Consider the following 22,267-nt stretch of genomic DNA (forward strand, 5'->3'; position numbering starts at 1 on the left):
CGACGATTGGGTTACGTTTCGGAAGAGAAAAACGGGTGGCTATCGGCCTGGACGCACATGCGACTAAACGTGTACCCAACCACCCACTACGATATTATTATATAAACGTTCAAGCGATAATGTTCGGCGCGGCGTCGATGACTTTGCATAATATATTGCACGTGATTTATACACACAGGACACACGACGGTCGCTTGATCGTGGTCGAGTGGTAGTGGAGGTGGCATGGCATATCTTAGTACGGAGAAACTTCCATATTATCCGATGTTTCGACCGACATTGTCATTACTATATAGAGGAATTCGTCGAGTAAAAAGAATATTGTCAAATGGGACGGACATTGACATGGACTTTTCACTGTATTTACGGGAGGGGGGGCTGCGTTCTTCCCGGATTTACCAGGTACCCTACGTCGCACTGGATATAAAACACGCTGTAGACTCTTCAGTGTAGAGTAATTTTTTTCTTATCGATTTGCGCGCGCACTCGTTTTGAACGAGATTGTAAAAATATTATTATTATTATTACTATAACTGTGCGCGAACATTTCTGCATGTACGTAACACACTTGCACGTGCGATTATGATGTGGTCAGTTGCCCTTAAAGGCTTAAAACCACCTTTATTAATGCATAACATCGGTACACCGATTCCCCCTCAAACCACGTTGTGCTGGCCATTTTAAATTAGGAGTATCCGCATCGGCTTCCGTTTGTCCGTTTCGGCTCTTTCCTTTCATTTGAAGGTGGCCGTATCGGCTCCGACCCGATGCCAGTGGAATGGACGTATCGGCTCCCGATCAACAACATTTTTCTTCCTATTTACAAACTGAGGACTGGCTACAGCGAGAAGAAATGTTTAAAAATGGTTAAAAATGTTGTTGGCGTATAAATAAAAAATTTTGTTGACTTTTAAAAAAGAGTTTTATTGACTTAAAAAAACTGTGTTGACTTAAATTTTTTTTTAGTTTAATGTTAACTTTAGTAAGGTAAAAAATTATGAGCAAACGTGAACTCAGCATTACATTTTGCGTGGAAAGATTCACAGCAGTTCGTGGTGCGATCGCCTGTACTCGACATACCAGCCCACATTTCCGGGGGGAAGTGTCCGTCATCTAAGTAATTTGCACAAATGTAGTCAAAAAATTCTACGAGTTACTTGTTATCTTCTGGTTTTAGAGCAAATAAGTCTTTTACATAACAACCCACAACCTGATCAGGGGGAAGCAATGGTAAACCAAAAAACATTTTTAAAATACTTCCGATTTCTGATGTCTTGTCTTTGAATTCTGGTGACAAACAAAGTGCTTGAATTTTCTTCCACCACGATAGGGCTAAGTGAAATCTGCATCATCTGATTCTCGTCCATGACCATGTTGAAAAGACTGCACTATGTATAGATTGTTCAAAATCTGAAAAATCTGTTGTCACATTTGTCATGTATGGTGCAAGCTGATCCATAACAATTTGGTAGGCTTCTGTTGTTTTGTTTGGAAGAAGACTAAAAACAACAGGGACGTAGAAATTGCCTACTGTTATAAACACGGTGAACATTTGACAAAACAGTTTAGGAGTGCTTCTAAAAGTACCGTAAACGAAAACAGTAGTTGCATATTGAAGTGCATCAAGATTATGTTGGCATGTAAAGATGATAATATTACTCACCTCGTCGTTATAAAAAACAAAATTCTCGCTTGTAGTCGTTTTCAGAGAGTATGTACGCATACAGCTCGAGGACGGTTGTAGGTAACTTGGGAAATTTTCTCAATTTGGCGGCACTTAAATTTTTCCGAAATCTATTCATATCATCAGTAGTCACAACATCCGACATTCCACTGCTTGCTATTTCACACCTAATAATTTTTGTCGGGCGTTCACATAGAGCATCACTTGCCGATGCCCCTAACACAATATTATTATATATACAACCACAATGTATACCACACCACCGTAAAATAGAGTACACGGCTATTTAGTATTAGTATGAAATAATGATAATGCATATAGTAAAATAATAAATACAATATTTTAAATGATAATGATACGCGGCGTAAATTTAAAAAAAAAACTTAAATAAAAATTATTGTTGCGTTTAAAATGTATTATACACATATGTTGGTAAAATGTCTCTTTCTGTACCTGCAGGTGAGCTATTTTACGTTGAGGGCAGTTGGCATATTTTTTAAATGCCTAAAACAACCTACACCAATGCTCAGCATTTTTAAATTGGGGTAGGAGGTGGAGATGAATTTTTGACTTTGTCTTTGACAGTGAATATACTTTCATTGCGCTTTATCATATATTCTATAAGACAAAAATATGCCAAAGAAGAGATATGACACCCTCATCCCCCCTGGTCAACACCATATATCAGTATTATATTCTGTAATATATAAGCGCGCATTACGAGGGTCGGCGTTTGGGAGTGGTCAGCGGAACCCAATATTATTATTATAATAATAACACAAATATTGCAGAAAGCCTGTATTTTCCGTTTTTTTACCTACACACAACAATGGCCGATGGGTATAATAAATACATCTCGTTGAAGGTGTCGTCCGTTTATTTTGTCTCCACTGCTGAAATATCGTAAACACTATAATATGACGTCGATACGTATATAAATATATATATATATATATACGATGGCGCCTGCGTATTATGGACGTATATAATATATAATATATTATCATATGAGTATTATATGTACAGCAGCTCCTCGTGATATATTTTATAATGGGTACCTACCATCCATCCAGTAGCGACCTAAATAATATCATAATATAAACTGAAAATATTTGTAAAATAATATACTATATGCCCCCCCCCCCACACTCGAAACTAGTCGAACACTTGCAACACCCGTTGTGTTAGCGGTACGCATGTAAATTCCACAGATTTATAATATTATAACTTTGCGGTAAACCCTTTGCAAACAACAGGTGACTACAACTAGGTAGTATAGTAAGCTCCACCGGTCTCATGGAATTTCATAAGCTGGTTTGGTAGCATGGTACAGCGAATATTTTGAAAACAATATACTTAATGTGTTTGGACGAAATTGTACGTGATGCATTTTTTCTGCTCATTTGAACTGTGTTGCCAATGGATGTGATCACCGCTATACTTAAACGATTAGGCTTATTATAATGACAGATATATTAAAGTAGGTACTTAAAAAATGGGAAATTATAACAAATTTGAGAAATATTCAAAATAAATATTGGCAATTTAATTGTTTTCCTTGGAATAACTACAGTCCTATTTATATATCATTTAAATGTATGTATTTACTAGCTAATCCCACGCACTTCGTTGCCCATAAAAAATTACAACTCTCAAACAAATTTGTTCAATTCTTTTGGGTGTAACTTGCTGCAGTAAATGCAACTCAGCCATTTTGGTAGGCATTCCATTTACGTCAGATCGCTGACTAAATAGATGGGCAGCAACAGATAAAAAAGTTTTATGCCGGTTAAATTGTGCACTGACCAGAAACTTCATCATTTACACAATATATCAAGGATGGATATGAAGTAAGAAAAAGTAACAGGTGCCGATTTTTTAGACTTAAGCACCTCGCTGATTTAGTGCAGCATGGCATGTGTGAATTGTGAGAGCGACCTCTCCAGAGAACATTATGTGAGATCTATATACTAGCTTATGTGCACGAAAAATAAGATTAATTTGACTATTAATTACCGTGATGATTTTTTTAAATTATAATATTATAACACTGATATTCCGTAAATTTTTTTAATTGGGGTTAAGTCTACGATAGCTGAGATCAATAGCCTGGGGTACTGTGGGGGAGAGCACTGTAGGTTTTTAACACGTGTGTCGTATGTGTATATGTGACATGGATTTGTCACTAAAAATCACGGGTGGTTACCCATCCGAGAGCTATAGTGACACCGGCCAGCACGTACACTCAGAACGGGTCTCGTAATTGAATGCACACCACGCCACAGTGCCACCGAGCAAAAATGGTTCATAATATTATATAATAAGAATATTGCCATCAAGTATTGAAGGAAGATGTAGCTGCGTTGGCCAGTTGTTCGTGCGTCTCCTTCGCGATAATACTGGTGGTCCATTGCCTCCCTACAAAAAATTTAGTTCTACGCCACTGACATATGTTGTACTATTGCAGTTGTCTCCACTATAAATAATATTATTTTGTAACGAGACAGTTCGTTTATTTTCACTGTATGCCAATTGTACAAGAATCTGATAATATATCCATCTGCTGCAGGTAAAAACGATAAAACGGACGTGTTTTCGAGGGTTCACACGCGCATAAATATCGCCCGGAAACGGTTTCAATACCGTTTCCGCCGAGATGGGACCGTCCCAATACTCGCGGCGCAGTACATAGGCCATAAAATATATTGTGAATGTCGTGTGCTATTGGCTACCACTACTAACAGTTGTACTACTAGAGCTGTATGTACAAAGGATATGTATTTTTTGTTCGTTATTTATTTTTATTTTTTCGACTCTCACCCGACGACCTAGATCACGCGTGTAGAGGATATATTGTACGGACGACAGAGACCGCCGAGAACGGCGGCGAAATGGCATACATTTTATTCCCGGCTCGGTCCAGAGGCGTTCGACGGACTGATTTATGGCCGGCGGCCCCATAGCCCCGCCGTCGTCGTCGTCTTCTTCTTCTTCTTCTTCGCATTTCCTCCTCCTCCAACGGATCGGTCGGTCGGTGGTCGGATCTATCCGAGTACGAACTCCATGGCGGCGAGACTGCCGCAGTCCGCAGTTGTTGCCGCCGCGTATTAAAAGCGAAAAAAAGAAAGTATCCGGCGGCGGTCGAAGCTCCGACAACAATACGAAACGGACAGGGCAACGGGCGATAGTGGGCCGGAGGACGTATATTTGCTCGTAAATCGCATTCGAGGGCGAGACTTTCGAATTGGATTCGTCACTGAGTTATTGTTCGCAGTATTTTCCCGCTGTGGTACATCCGAGAGAGCCGATACAATCGACAGCGTTATTATTATCATCATCATCATCATCGCTTCCGGGCTCCTCGAAGAGCCCAAACGATTACTATGGTCAAATAACGGCGCGAATATAATATAATATAATACGATTATAATATTATAATAATAATAATAATTCGATTATAATATTATAATAATAATAATAATATAACAGCTGTACGTTTGTCCGTCAATCATGCAGTTTGTTTTCTTATTTTTAGGATTTCGTTATTTGTGTAAAAGTAGGACGTACCTATAAGCGCCTACTTTTATAGTAGCACCCGGAAACGAATCGAACTTCACTTTCTCGGGACGTAGCCATGATTTTTGAGCCCCGACCTAAGAGCATGACCGATGAAAATCCTAAGCTCAAAAATATTAAACGAGATCATGTATTCCGCATACCATGTCTTTGACACATGGGACGATGTGTACGCGGTTCTGCAGCTGATGGGTGTGCCAGAACGATAATATTCTGGTGGTGGTTTTCAGTCATTTACGTCGAACATTGTAGTTTGTGGACAAACCCAGAGGGAGAGAGAGAGAGATTTTCTCAAGGACTGCTGAACCTACTTGTGAACATATAATCTATAGGTATATACTTATAAAAAATTGGATTTTGCGGTTTGTCACTCTGTCTGTAATTAATAGCCACATAAAATATATTGCTGGGCCATTTTCAACAAAAGTCGTTTTAATTTATTCCTATTGAGACATGGAGGGTGTTACTACGTAATTTTTTTTTAACCCCTATTGGTTAGCTAAATGATACTTAGGAACATTATTTTCGTTTGCTTAAATAGTTGCCATTGATACGCGTATTATATTACTATTATAATAATCAGTAGAAATAATAAGACATAGGTACACAAATATATTTATAAAAAAAAAAACAAATCTTTAGCATCGGCCACGCAGGGTGGTACGGCCAGTATTATATTATTATAATAGGACTCGCACACTTTTAAGACTATTTCGCGATGGAAATGATGGAATTTCGTTAACTGCAGTGGCATACGATATCGAACAAATCGTAATTTTATAGACGTTGTTAAAACGTAAAACCTTACGTCAGAACCACATATCATGTTACATCGGGGAAAACATATGGTTATTGTGTGTCGTTATTAAAATAATATTATGTTATTGCTGAATTATATTATTATTATGATCGAGTAATCATCGTCGTCGTCGTACTGTAACCACCGTCATTAATCCATTAATGTGCAAGCCATAAAACATTTGTACGCCGTTTGTCATTTTTACGACCATGCTGTATCCTCCGTCAGTCCAAAGTTCCACGAAAACAATATTACGGCGATCGTACAATGAGCTCGAATGGAGGATACATGAATGTGTACACCAAAAAACATTATTATTACGTATTTGGATCGCGTGCAACGTGCAGAATATTATTACCATACAAACAGTTATTTGGTAAAAAATTATGATAAAAAACCCTCAACCTCGATTGTTTTTATCAGATGAAATTACAAGTTTGAACATGTTCATTGCAACGAGGACGGCGTAATCCCGATTTTCATGATTAGGAGGTATACCTACGCAAAACCATGCACGATCCTAATATTTTGTATTAAATAAACTGCTCGCATTATATTATTATGACCGTCGGAGGGTGTTAGGTTATCGTACCTTTTCCGTATCCCGAGTGTGTATCAATAACATTTTTGGCGTGAACCCACTTTAAGTTCGTCGGCCAACAACCTGTATAATAAACATCAAGAAATGGGTATTTAAATTTTTTTTTTTAAGTTTTGAATTTCTTTCTGGGCGTAGATATAGCTGTATAGTTATTAGTCATTAGTTATTAGTCTAACTCTATCAAGCCCAAAAGTTATAATATAATATATTTTGTTTGTTCCAAGTTTTACAAAGTTTTCAAATGAAAAAAAAAGTAATTTTTTTACTTAATTTAATTTATAACGTTAATGACTATATATTTAAATATATTTAATCTAAATGTATTGGTAAATAATGTGAAGAATAATTTATTTGAGAAAAAAATAATGCCCTCTAGATTATCTGCTTAAGGTCCATTTAGCATATTACAAATAGCATACTTCAAATTTATTACATAATATATTGTATGAATTTATTGTCTAATATCTATACCATCTGTTAGTTAAGGTTGAATAATAATATGTTTTTGAAACAGTTTTTGTTCAAAATGGGTTTAATAAAACTATTTTTATGACTTCTGATAAATTTTAAAAAGTGAAGATACCTTGTTATTAAACTGGACCCTTCAATTGGTATTGGTTATTTTATAATGATTAATAAAATAACACAATGATTTGAAAATACATTTTAGATTCTGAGCGAAGCGATGAATGTATTGATTTTACAATGATGTGTGTGTGTTTTATTGTGTCCGTCATCTTCTTTTAGGACAGTAAAAGTGCTTAGATTTTCTTCAACAGTAACTTTTCTGATAGGAAAGTGAATCTAGTTGGTACTTTGGGGGGTCAAAATTTCTCAGTAGTTTTCAAAAGCGACATGAAAAACAAAAGAAAAATTAAGGAAAAACGGGAATTTTTACGCAAAACCCGTTTTCGAGAAAATCGATTTTGGTTTTTGGTGTAACTCTAAAACAAATGACCGTAGATACATGAAATTTTGACTGAATGTTTAAATTAACATTTTCTATACACCATAACATTTTCCAAATATTTTGACTTATTTTGAGCTATTTACGTACATTTTCAGTTTCCATTTTTTTTAGTTTATTTTTCTACAAATATCAATTAAATTTTATTTGTTGGGTGAAAAAGCTTGAAAATTGAATACAAGGCTCCTACTATATTGTTACAATGACATTTGAAAATTATTAAAAATCCTTAGTCACAGTTTTTGTTTATAAGCATTTAAAGTTCAAATATTGACAAAATACGGAAAAATCACGAAAATTAGCAAATTATTATGAGTTGAGAATTCATAAAAATTTTTCTTTTTCAATCTAAGATTTGAAAATGTAATACAAGATTATCCATAAGTTTATCTATCTTTATCAAAAAAAAAAAATGTTTAAATTAAATTTTTATGAGAGTTTGAAATTCATATTTTTACAACATTTTATCATATTCACTCGATTTCTCGTGTAACGATTTTCTTATTTTGTTGTAATTAAAAAACGTATGACTGTAGATGCTTGAAAATTTCACTGAATGTTTATATTAGCATTTCCTATACACGATAAAATTTTGACTCTTTTTTAGCTATTTACGGACATTGTCAGTTCTCGGTTTTTTTTGGTTTTTTTTTTGCTGTAAATATCAATAAAAATTTATTTGTTGGGTAGAAAAGCGTGAAAATTGTATGCAAGACTTCTAGTAAATTGTTAAAATAGCAGTTGAAAAATATTGAAAATACATAGGCACAATTTTTTTTTATAAGCATTTAAAGTTCAAATTTTGACAAAATTTATTAAATTTATAATTTAATAATTATTTTGTAGTTAAAAATCAGGGCTTGAAATCGATTTCAAAATCGATTTTAAATATCGATAAAAATCGTTAAAAATTTTTTAAAAAATCAAAAGTAATATCGAAATCATTACTGCTGGTTAATGATTTCCAAAATTTATATTAAAATTGAAAAAAGTTGAAATCGATAATTTATATCAATATCGAAATCATATCATAATAATATCGATTTTAAAGAAATTACAAAAAACATTTAATTTAAAATTAAAAAGTATACAGGCATACAGCCATCAGGTCTATTTATATTTTATATTGTTAATAGGCACACGCATTGATATATTGGGTTATAAGTTATAGCATTGACTATTATATACTTACATAATGACCATATTGCGTATTATGCACAATAGTAATAACTAATTACTAGTAATAATTAATAACTTGTGTCTAATATTTTGTTTTCTTGAAAGTTAAAATAGAATCTTTACAATATAGTGTACCTACATATTATAGGATAAAAGGAATCAGCGTTCGACAGGCGATAGTTGTTGTTATTGCAAGTTTTATTTCCATACACACATTTAACTTATTATTAAGTAAAATGCTTGGAAAAATAATTTTTCCATTATCGTACATTATTTATTCCGTATATAGATATTTTGTATTATGGAGGTAAGATAATAATATCTTAGTGCGTGGCGCGTATGTTGTTAAGTTTAAACCAATAACCTAAAATACTAAAATAGTTTTAATAATTTAATTTGCTACGCGTCGTCAATCTCAATCATTACATTTTGTCGTTTTGACTGTTCAGTTTGCTGAAGCTTGCCGTGTATGCCGCTCATGCCCGGTTATTAGTTATCACGTTGTAAAATTGTCATATTATATAATTTTAAATGGGTAGACCTCAAACTAATCCCGTGAAAAAATTATTTTTTCCTTACAATATTGACAAAAATGAGTCCGTATGTAAGATTGAAGGTAAAATTGAAAAAGCATAACAATCTATTGGGTAATATCTTTAATTTTGGTGGCTCTTAAGTGTTTTGTTATTAAAAAAGTCTAAACACTAGGTAAACGTTAGATCTTGGGCATTATTATTTAAATTTTAAATGGTTGCGTCCAGGCCCGTATTAACAAATATTGCCGCCAGGGGCTAACCTTCATTTTACATTTTTGACCATTTCAATATTTTGCCGCCCCTAAACCTAATTTTTATACTGCCGCCAGGGGCAATTGCTCCTCCGAGCCCTCCCTTAAATACGGGCCTGGTTGCGACAGAAATTTAATTGATAAAGTTAATCAATATCAGAATCTAAAATCTAATCTAAATTTCACATTGATTGAAATGTAAAAGTAATAAAGAATAATCAAAAATGTATAGTTAAAGTTCATAAATTGAAAATATTTCAGTGACATTGAAATAATAATAGTATAAATTTGATATTTAAATTTTAAAATGTAATCTAAAATTGAAAAAAAGAAAATTATATTTAAAATCAAAATCATAATATAATGAAATCGATATATTATTTTTAAATCAAAATCAAAAAATACTAAAATTGATATATTATTTTTAAATTGAAATCGAAAAAAACTAAAATCGATAAATTATTTTTAAATTTAAATCAAAAAGAACTAAAATCGATAAGCAAAATTGAAATTAAAATCAAAAAATTTTATTTCGATTTCAAGCCCTGTTAAAAATGTATAAAATGTTCAACCTTTATAGCTAAGGATTTAAAATTGAAAAAAAGGCTCCACGTAAATAGGTTATATATAAATTACTTTATTCACAATAATATCATCAAATGTACTTGGTAATATCATAGGCTGACTGACTGTTTTCGCTCAGAATCGTTTTTCTTATACAATGATATTATATCATTGAATTCAAATTTAACATTATCCATTGCAGTGACCCAATTGTAACCTATTGTACAGCAGAGCGACATCCACTTACCCACCTTTTTTTTTTATGTATCAAAGTACACAAAAAAATATTCCGCTTTTGAAGATGAAATTAAATCTGTACTTTGTAATTTAAAAAGTAAAAACGACTTGGGCTTAATATTATTATATTATATCATAATATTGCTTTTGGATATTTAAACTATTTTAATTCCAAATAATATTGTTCTTGGATCAATACATTTTTAAAATTTTTATATTTTTTTTTAACTTTTGTTGGGCCATTATTCATTAAGTATGTTTTGGGACATATCGTGTATAATTTTTTTCATTTTCATTTGTATGTACAAAACCAACAAAAAAATATTTACAACGATTGTAAGTGTTGTACAATAATTGATATTGGATTGATTGTGGGTGGATAAAGACTATAGAGCCTTTCATTTGAGACACTTCATCGTAGGTTGGCTAATTCATCTAGTATAGAGTTTAAATCCTATAAATCCATCGTCTTAAATATTTTCACAAACTGTTTTGGAAGTGTACACGTCAATAAAATAAAATCGATTAATTAAAAGAGCCATGACTGACCGTTATCCTTCGAAAATTTCCCAAGTAATATATGTGGGTAGATTCACTGTATAGTTATTGTAGACGCGACTCCATTTGGAGGAAAAATGTCGATTGTACTTTTAACATTTAAAATAATAATATTAATATATCAATGGCTTAGGACCTTGCTGATTCAACCTCCGTCAATGGGATTGTATTACATATATGGCATTCGAATCGCATGCTCTATAATGTTATTATAATATAAGACGTATATAACGCGATATTACTCAATACTCGTTTGCCGGACGCCGCTTTTAAGAGTTTCATAAATTATTATTGTTAATATTGCGAACCATCCTATTATATGATTAGATTATAATAATATTATCCAAAGTGCCATCACTGAATGGCTCTTCCCCGCTATGATAAATCATATTGTATATAAATAAAATATCCCCTTTGTGCGTATTGTAATACATATTAATATATTGTGTAGATTGAATAATTCTCTTAATGAAAAATAATAATGTATTATAATATTATATAATATTTAGAAAACACGACTAATAATCGAACTCACTCGCTACTTTGTCTCTCTTTCTTTTGTCTCTATCTTCCTTGACTCTCTCTATTTGTAACACTATATCTAACAAACACATTCACACACACACACACACACACACACGTTTTAACTTGCACTCACGCTGCCCTCCTGTCGAAAGGTCATTACACGTTACAAAGAGTATAAGGTTATCCCGGTAAATATAATATACGCACGCCGTGTCGTCCAAGTCGAGTGGCTGAAATATTGTACACATCATGTTGTGCAGGAGGAAAGGTCGAGTATTGACGGTGGAGGGCGTTTGAGCTTTTACGCTGTTGTACACCGCAAGCGTGCTTATCGCCGTTACGCACAGACGAAACTAGGTGTATTTATTATGACCGCGAAGGATAAAGATTAATTCTTAGATAAATATTTGCTCTCGGTGGTTATAATACTTACTATACATTATATAAAGAAAAACGAAAAAGTATTTTATGTTAAACCCTAGTGGCTCGTGACCTGTAATATTAAAAGTCTTATATAGGTAATAATAATATTATATAGACTGTAACACGGGATTGTATAATAACAGGACGTTACCTTTCAACCCTCCAATTTTATCGAAACACTAATCAATTTCATTGACGGTATACAAAATTCTTAAAAAAATAATTATGGTACTAACTCGTATACCTATAGGCTATAAGGGCTAAGACCTATAACGTGTTATTTTATTTATCTGTTTACATTAATTATTCTTGATTATATTTACTATTTTATTTTTAAATTCAAAATAATAATATACACGACGACATTGTAAAACTATTAAAACAATTCCAGTAAAATAATGATAATAAATAAATAAAAATAACTTTACCAGTACAATATATTATTATTTTATAATAATATACTATGATCGAAGAAAACAATAAACGACAGTGTGTGTTTATATAATAATATACGAAGCCCCTTCGAGTCAGCGTGCTTGGAGTTTTCGAGGGTGATTCGTCAACGTTCTTTCGTAAGATAATAAACGTAACACGTGGGCGACAAATTAAACTGAATTAAGCCCATAACGTGCTACCTCCATCCTCGTGTGTTATAACCACGGTATAATAATTATATATTAATATATAACTATGCATGATCGTGACGATGTGTGTCCTCATGTGGTGGAATTATATTGTGAATTGTATCCACGCGATCGTAAGAAAATATTAAAAATAGACATCTCACACACAACTGATTTCTACTAAATATTTAATATTAAATCGCTGTTCGTTCGGTTTATGATTTTTCGCCCTTCTTTTGATATAGAATGACCCTCTTGGCTCTCTAATTATTTGAATGACGCAGCCACTCCAAAAATAAAGCTTTAGTAAGGCTATATTTAAGTAGATCTAAGTGTGTAGTTATATATTATTGGTATATATAAAAATTGGATTTTTGATTTAAAAGTCATTAGAGTTATGAACTTACAATGTACAATGACTGTACAACCGTCCAGCGGTGATGAAGACATCAGGATTTCATTCGCCATTCATTATTATTTATTATAATTCGATTTGTACGCTACGTCCCCGACTGACGCCGCCGCCGCCATCACGCAGAGTTGATGATGAGTTTCGACTTTATAATACAAAATTAATAATCTAATCAAATATGATTTTCTTACATCCGACCTGCATCAATTCGTCCGCCTCGTCGTTAGTCTTCGTAGATGTTTTTTTTTTTTTTGTAAGTCGTCTCAACTCTTCGATGATGACGGTCACGTACTACATGTCATACTATAATAACAATAATAAAAATAATAAATATACCTTTGCCGAAAATATAGTTTTGTGGCACGCGAGGTCGTTGAGGTTCCCAGCAAGAGGGTCTAAAACTTTCAATTATTCTCCCAGAGACTACACCCCACACCTATCCACCTAAATTATGTGTGTGCGTTATCAGGAAAATAATTTGTCCTCGGTCAAGTTTTTAGTTCCATCCACATTGCCTTGAAACTATATTATTATAATAATAACAACGATATTATGTAATATCATTATGGATCTATAAATAATACTGTGGAGGTCCTATTACTACGGGCGCAAAAAGGGTCGGCAAAACGGCGCCCCAGTTATGCAATATAGCTACACTTGAGCGTATACACGCAAACATTAATTATTTTATTATTTGAATTGACTAATCTAATATACAATTTATGTTTAATAAGCTAAGTGATGTCAGAATTAAGTGTAACTTGAAATCTTGAGTAGAGACCACTGCATACGATATTCCTAGGTTGTGGGTCTAGGGTCAGGTTACGACACCATTTTCTTTTCCGTCTTGAACATAGTATTATATTGTAAGTTATTATAGACATGGGTATCAAACGTACACCGATCGATTGCGCGCATTTGTGCGCAGCAGTGGCAATAATAAAATAAATAGCAACAATCGTAATAATAATTTATGCCTACTATGTAAATACAATAATAATATTATAGGTAAGTGGTCGTGTTGGCGGCCAGTTGATAAAAACCCCCGTGCCGGTAAACGGGCACGTTCGGCCGCAATGAATCGATTTTTTTATTATAATTTTTTTTTTTATTAGAATTCCTATTCTCCCCTTTTTTTCAATGCACGTTTATAATAACATAATAATAATAATAATAATAATAATAATAATATAATGTATAATACAATATATATATAGGGACTGTATTTGGCTCGCGAGTTCGTAATAACATTGCACTACACCCCACCACCCACCTTCGTGTAATCGAAATGGGATTTCGACAAACGATATATCATAACCATCCGATATTGCATACTATACCTACCTACCTACGCCCTGGAAAACGGCGAGTTTTCTCAAACGAGCGCTTCTTGCGTTCCCCGACCCCCACCACCACCTCCACCCCGTTGGCACGATATTAGCTCAAGCCACCGCCCGTCACCGTATACCATATACCATATACCTACACAAAATATTATTATACCAAACGAAACAAATCACCGGATTCGCGTGGAATTTTTCGCGAACAAAAACGTCGAATCGGTACTGCAGCATCGCTGCGTTATTATTTTCTCGTCGTCAACGTCGTTTTTGTAGACGGTTTTTTCATTCCGGCGGCGAGTGGCGAACCGTTTTCGACTGATAGGTACGTCGTCATCCACTTTATGACCGACCCACCACGATTTCATCGGTCCATAAAAAATATCATACTGTTATCTCTTTGAGAAGGCATGCCACCTGCGGTGGGACCAGATTTATACAAATCCATGATGGGGGGGGGGGGGATACGTGTATCGGTTTAATCCATAGATTTCGTATCGACTCGGCCAGCTAGCGTTCATACTATAAATACTAATATATATATTAGTATTTATTATACTGCCTATCGATTCCGCCGATCGTTAGATTTAGAACAATAGTTAATGTTTACAATCATTGTGAACCTTAAAAATGGTAGTACCTATATCTAGTTGGTATTTTGCATATTATTACATTATTACGTCAAAAACAATTATTTAACTGATTATTCTTAAAACGTATTAGATTTAATTTTTAATTGTTTTTGATTTTTATCAATGTTTTAATTTTAAAAAAGCTAATTTATTTTTGTTTTTTTGTAATCAGTCTTTTAAATAAAAATATAAATTCAAATATGTTCAGTCTTACAAAACTGTATTTTAATCACTTATAGGAAGGAATATTATTGAAAGATATTAGTTCAAAACACATCAGTCTAAAAACATAGTAAATTTGTTATCATAGCTAAACACTTATTTTTAATATCAATCTAGTAATACCGGATTCTTGACGACTTACAATTAATATGTTAGCTTTAAATTATAAAATTGTTTAAGATTTTTGTATGGCGTGTAAAAAATCTGTACAGTAAAATTACTGCAAGGAGTAGTACGCCATTTAAACATTAATTAAAGAAATAAAAAAACAAATACAGACTATTATAATACGTCATGCTAAATACAAATTAATTATAATATTATAGAAATACAAATCGAAGTTATACATTCGACAGCCTATAAGAATATTAACGTGGTAATAAATAATATGTTAACTATAGGCAATTCCTACAAAAACAATAATACATTAGTGGTGCACTCGATATAAAAGTTAAACATTCGTTTGTCTTCTAATATATAATAAATTCGACCGACACGCGTCGTATAGATTTTCAAGTCTTATGCAGCAATTTCAACCGTCGAATAACGTGGTAGATTACAATATAGCGACTATCAAGTCATCAATTATTTCCCACACACCAGCATTATAAATAATAAATTATTTGTGGGTAACGATTAGATCGATAAAAGTTCCGAGTGTGTTCTACATACATGCGTGTGTGTTTATCGTTTGAAGTTGAACGGTTTTTGGACCACCTAAAAGCGTCTTGCATGTGAACTATTAATCTTGTATGAAACCATAAACACTTATACATGCATAATTTCATCTTTAGATTTTTGATAAATCCGGGCCAAATAAAACAATATTTCATTGATTTTTTGGCTGTAATTTATGAACACGACCAAACGTGTTACGCTCATTAATATAATATGTACCTAATATTATAAATATTATATTGTATTATGCTATGTTAATGCAGTATTAAAATAATTGACACGTGTAAACGTATGTTAAGTAACGTGCACATATATGCAGATATCATCGTTTTAATAACATTTTATATAAATCACAAAACAAATATCCATGGTTTGCAATTTCTTATACTTAACGAAAACAGAAACTGTTTTCGGTTTTATTATAGGTATTATAATCATTGGTGCAAATTGACTACATTTTTTGAGGGGGCTCAAGCCTCCCTCCCCATAGGCCATATTGCTTAGTACCACAGAATATAAAAATTAGTATTAACTACTAGATTTTGAACTGGGGGGACTAGACCGACATTTGGGGACTAAGTCCCCTCCCCCTATTTGCGGCAATGGGTATAATATTACCATTTTACCTTAGTCAAAACTGACGTTTTCGATATCCGCAGAACGTTCAGGATTAATTTTTAAGGACGAGTAGCTCAAATTTTACTCGTACCTCTTCGAATCGAGGCTTTGCGTCCTACGCGAATGCGGCGAGAGTGTGCGAATTAAATTCTGACCATGCTATTCAGCCACAGTGTGGTGCGTCCGATGCGACGAAATAGAAGCCGTTTTGTTTTTCGCCGCACTTGCCCGATTCGCTTAGGACACTAGTCGGACAAAATTAATTTTGATTAACCAATAGGGGCAGTGAGCATGCAATTTTCCGTTTTCGCCACAATATCGATATAATATTACATTGTACATATTATAAAATACGTACTTAAGAGGACGCCACACCTGCATGTGTTGTCTGAGTCTTACAAATGCGTAACATATCAAATTTACGATCAGCAGTGTACGTTTTACACCGTTAGTTGAAAAATTAGAGTGAATCGACCTATTATGAAACTTGATTGCAAAAACATTATCTGTGTTTTGTTGCTGTGTTTTTACGATAATTGAGTTTTACAGTGAGTTATGAGCATTTATAATTTACATTTATTATACAGACACAACTCACTTAAAAACTAAATTATCGTTGAAAAACTTCAAAATAAAAAAACAGATAATGTTCTTACCATCAAGTTTTAATAGTTTTATAATAGGTCGATTCACTCTAATTGTTAAGCTAACGGCATAAAACGTGAACTGCCGAGCGTAAATTTGGTATGGTACGCGTTTGTAAGACGGAGACAACACATGCGGGTATGGCATTCTCTTAAGAGTAGGATTCATGGACGTCGTCGGCCATCGTTGTCGCGTCGGATACGTGAACAACACTCGATGGTCGGCGATCGGCGCCGTTTGATTTTTTTATCGCCCGACCGTCGTCAATTGGATTTTTTTCTTTTAATACCGTTGTTAATAATATTATTTCGTTTTATTTCCTCCAAGGTACATATCCGGAGGCGCCATACTGTTCTCCAAATGGGAGTCCTGGGAGTTCTTCGACGGGTCGTACTTCTGCTTCATATCGCTGAGCACCATCGGGTTCGGCGACTTCGTGCCGGGCAACAGCATCACCGGCTCCGGAACCATCATCGGTACGGGCACCAGCACCGGTACCGGTACGGGTCCCGGTAACCGCAGCAGCGCCGGTACCGTCATCGAGCTGAGCTTCATACTGTGTTCCATGTACCTGATGCTGGGCATGGCCCTGATCGCCATGTGTTTCAACCTGATGCAACAGGACGTCGTGATGAAAATCCGGACGTGCACGGATATCGTTCGGAGGATCGGCAGGTGTAAAAACTGATCCGCGGCACACCGTACCCCGCGACCGATGCGCAACGTTCCGTGTGAGTACGCGCGAGTCCAGAGTCGAGAACATAACTGTAATGGCGTACCTACGTGATTTATTATTGAAACATAATATTCTATCGCGTCGTTGTCGAACCGACCAAATCCGCGGTAGTCGTATTCAGCAACACTCGGCCGTCAGCGCCTGGGTTTGACCGCCGACGGAAACCGGAACGGACGCCGATTAAGTTTAACGCATTTTTTATTGTACTATTTTTAGATTTTTGTAATGAATTTTATCGTATTTTTTTCCCCCATGTTTTGTTTTGTTCCACTTACCCCGTTCGTGTAAATAAAAGTCGTCGTTATGTTTTACTTTATGAGTTAGGTTTTAGTTTGCAGCGAGAAATTAACAGTCTGACCAGCGTGCTCTGAAACAGAAACACATTTATCTTACCGTCATAGGACAGGTAATCTCGTACACACTCCTCCTCCTTCTCCTCCTCCACGGTAAAACCGTACGATTTTCATTTCCTCCGTTTTCCCGCGGTCTCGTCTAAAGTTTTCCTTTGTACATATTATTATTATTGTTATGATTAGTATTACAATATTTCCGTAATCCAGTGTATAATTCATTACCGGAAAATGCGTTATTAAGTGAGCTGCTGGGTCCGAATGCGTCGTACCATTAGCGTGCATGACAACACTGAAGACATCTCTCCGGTCCCTAACACCAACCACACCGTATTACAATACAATTAACTATGATGTAAAATTATGCATTTATTATATACACCTGTAAATGAATTACGAATAAAAAATATATATTTTATTGTTATGATGTAATTTTCGATACTTATAAGTTATGATACCTATTAAAGTTGATAATTATTAAACAAACTGATAAATATGTTGTTACTTATTAATTCGGTTATATTGTTACTAGCTACTATTTTTTTTTCAATAATTCTTTTTATTGAAATCATGACGTAGGTACTTGCTTGTAAGAATACAAATATTTTATGCAGATTTCAATATTATGTTTATAGGAGTAGGTATAAATTCAGTGTTCGGATTAGATAAGTATTTTTTTATCTAGATTAAGATAAAGATGAATACTTATTTATCTAGATAAAAAAAGATACATTTTTTTTTAAAATGGGTTTTAAATTTTGGTATATTTTAGTTGGGCACTAGGAACATAATAACAATAATGATATAAATAAAAATAATTACATTATTCATAAACCATATACTTGGTTTGAGAATCTATATAAATATTTAAAATGCGTTTGTACAATATCGCGATTTTCGTCAATAAAAAATGTATCTAGATGAATTAATTTAGATTAGTAAAAAAATTATCTAAGATGAACGTTTAGATACCTTGTAACTATTTATCTAGATAAGATAAAAGATGAACAAATAATTATGTAGAAATTCATCTAGATAAGTCCGAACACTGGGTATAATGTATAATATGGTATTAACCTAACCTGTAACCGTTGTATACGATTCGTTTGAATATGATGTCCTTCATGGTTTAAGTAAGTACACGTTGATACTATGCTGTCCACAGTATATCATACAGGTAATAAGTACGTTATTATAATATTATGGAAGTATATCGATTGATACGAGAAAATTGGTTTTTCTTATATATATATTTAAATGCATATTTTTTTCTGACGGGAGATACTAGAAACGGCTGTCTTAAGTTCTTATTTTTCTGAGTACTTTACTAATGTATTTTCATTTCATCTCGTGCGTCTTAGAATAGGTTCATAATAACGTACAAAGTGTATAATATATTTAGTTTTCAATAAAAAATGAATATCTGCTGTTGTATACCGTGTATTAAAACCTTTCAAATACTTTATGTGAACCCTAAGTCCCTTACTATAGAATATTATGTATTGCAATATTATGATTCCCTGAAATAATAATAAAAATAAGATGTGGAATGCTCGTACCGATTTGAGTGGAAAATAATAATATCAATTTCTAACATACAAGTCCGCCATATTATCGGAAAAATAATAACATTTATTCTACACTAACCCCCCCCCCCTCTCCTTGTTTATAATTATTGAAATTAAAACTACTGACATTCGTTAGTTTTTTAAACTTGAAAATTTGTATTCCGATAGCAAAAAAACTCGTAGTCAAACCATTATCGACAACAATTGAATATTAAGTGGTCCCACTATGACGTAAACGTTATAACGGCATAAGTGTAACTTGAGATGTTTACGAACTGGGCTTTACCGAGAAAAACTTGGCAAATAGGCCCACCCACAATCCAAATAAAAAAAAATCCCTACAGTAAAAAGTATAAAAAAACGCAAGTCATTAACCTGTTCATCTACAATACGATCGATCGATGGATGGACTACGAAGTTCGAATTGTCCAATCGTAACTGCCACTAAACAATGTAAACCATAATATTATTATCATCGTTGTGACTAGAAAAAGTGATCGATAAATCACTATACGGCATCGCGTTTATAAGTAGGTCTCTGATTGGCTGTCTTTCGTTCTAACCACAGAACTCGAAACAATGTACAACGGCTCAAATGTATTGAGTTGTTGCTGGTTTTTTTTTTGTTGCTTTTCTTATTAAGCACAATTAGAGAGAAAATATTAGAAAACCGGTATAATAATATTATTTATTTGTTTCAGTATCGGAATTGTGTTTTTGATCATAAATTTAAGAGTCTTTGCCTTCTATAATGTAGATAGAACATAATAATATTTAGGTAAATATAAATGTTTATTATTACATTAATTTAAATAAAAACGAGAATATATAAGTAATAATAATATATTATTCTCTCCATTGCCAGAAAAAAATTCCTATTATAAAGTTAATTATTTTTTTCCCCTTCTCAATACCAAATTATATTTTAATCATACTAATATACTGTTATTTTTGTTCATGAAATTAAAATCCAATAAACATTTTGTCTAATAATTGTTTAGTATTTATTTTAAACCATACTTTGAATTACGAAAACAACTCACTATAATATATTCATCCTCCCCAATGGTTATTTATTACATTTTTACTGTCCATAATACATATCTATATATATAAAACTGAAATCAAGCAAAAGAGGAAATCTTTGTTACGGTTTGGCTTCGAAACTTCTTATCCAATTGTCATGCAGTTTTTTTTAAATGAAAGAGGATATCACGGAGCAGGTTTTAGGCATAAATAAAGACCGATAATGTGTAGAATATTATATGAATATTTGTGTGTAGATTAGACCTCTGGGGAGAAGATAGGCTAATTTAAAAAGTGTTAAATTTGTTTTTTTTTTATTCATTGGATTTTAGTACGGTTGCTTTAGGCTTTTGTATTAATCCTCCGAAGGTGGAATTAAGTAAAAATGAAAACTTTGTTCAATTTTGATACAATTTTGATTTAAATTTAGAGTTAAATCATACACTTACGTACAAATAGCACGGGGTCCGCGATATACCGCAGGTAGGTTGCCTACCTGATAATATGCTGCTGCGAATCAGAATTTTTATTTCGGGCAACAGAAAAGTTAAGATAAATTTCGAACACTAACCACTGTGTGACGGGGAGTTATAAGACCATTCCCTCGGGGATTTTTACACCTTTAGCCAAATTTCGAACACTATACACCATACACCGAATTAAATAACGAATCGAACAAAGTTTGAGTCATATAGTATTGGTACATTTAACGGGCAACGAAGTGCCAGCGGGATCAACTAGTACTCCTATATTATAGAAAAGTACTAATAAATATAGTAAATTTATTTGTATTAAATCTTTGTAAATTGTATACCTTAAAAACAAACTAGTCGATTTCTCATACGAGATATTGTGATATCCCAAAACACAATTTGATTTGTTCTTATTTTATTGGACATTCTAATATTTTACCTTAAACGTATTGATTTTTGAGCAATAATGAAAAATTTATTCAGATGTAATCTAAAAATATTATTTCCCTGAAATATCGATGACCTCTTTCATACTTTTATCTAGTAAATTGGATTTTTTTTCCAGTAATGTGTGACACAACGCACAAGATTTACTCAACATTATGTCTTTTTCTTGTTAAAAAGTCTATTATATTGTAATCTGATCTGTTTAAGGACACGAAACTGTAATACTGACGTTAAAACTTTAACTTTTCTTTTGTGTTTTGATAGCAGAACAGCTGATTCCAATCCATCGGGGTGAAGTGCTTTTACTACTATTCCAAATATTTTAAGATATCAAAAAAAATACGATAATATTATTATGAGCAGAGCGTACTAAAATGTCCTAATTTGCTATGAAAAAATCATTTTAATATCAAAATCAGACAAATACGGGACTTCAGAAAAACTAACTACACCAAACATCGAATACCCATCCCAATAAAACGTAATTATATGTGAACGTAAAACTAAATAACTGTTTAAATTGATTTATCAGAATACACTTTTATTAAGTATTAAAATAATTATAAAACAATAAGTAAAATTATATTCTTACACTTT

General features: G+C 33.2%; 1 protein-coding gene across 1 annotated transcript in view; it reads left to right on the forward strand.

Annotated features, from left to right (window-relative positions):
- The window catches only part of LOC132950027 (TWiK family of potassium channels protein 7-like), a 109,995-nt gene extending 91,345 nt beyond the window's left edge, over positions 1-18,650 (forward strand). The window contains exon 4 of the mRNA XM_061021213.1: positions 17,398-18,650. Coding sequence (XP_060877196.1) covers positions 17,398-17,758 — 361 coding nt within the window. The 3' untranslated portion in view covers positions 17,759-18,650. The remainder of the gene's footprint in view (positions 1-17,397) is intronic.
- Positions 18,651-22,267: the final 3,617 nt, after the last annotated feature.

The sequence above is a fragment of the Metopolophium dirhodum genome, chromosome 8, assembly GCF_019925205.1.
Source record: "Metopolophium dirhodum isolate CAU chromosome 8, ASM1992520v1, whole genome shotgun sequence".
NCBI lineage: Eukaryota > Metazoa > Arthropoda > Insecta > Hemiptera > Aphididae > Metopolophium > Metopolophium dirhodum.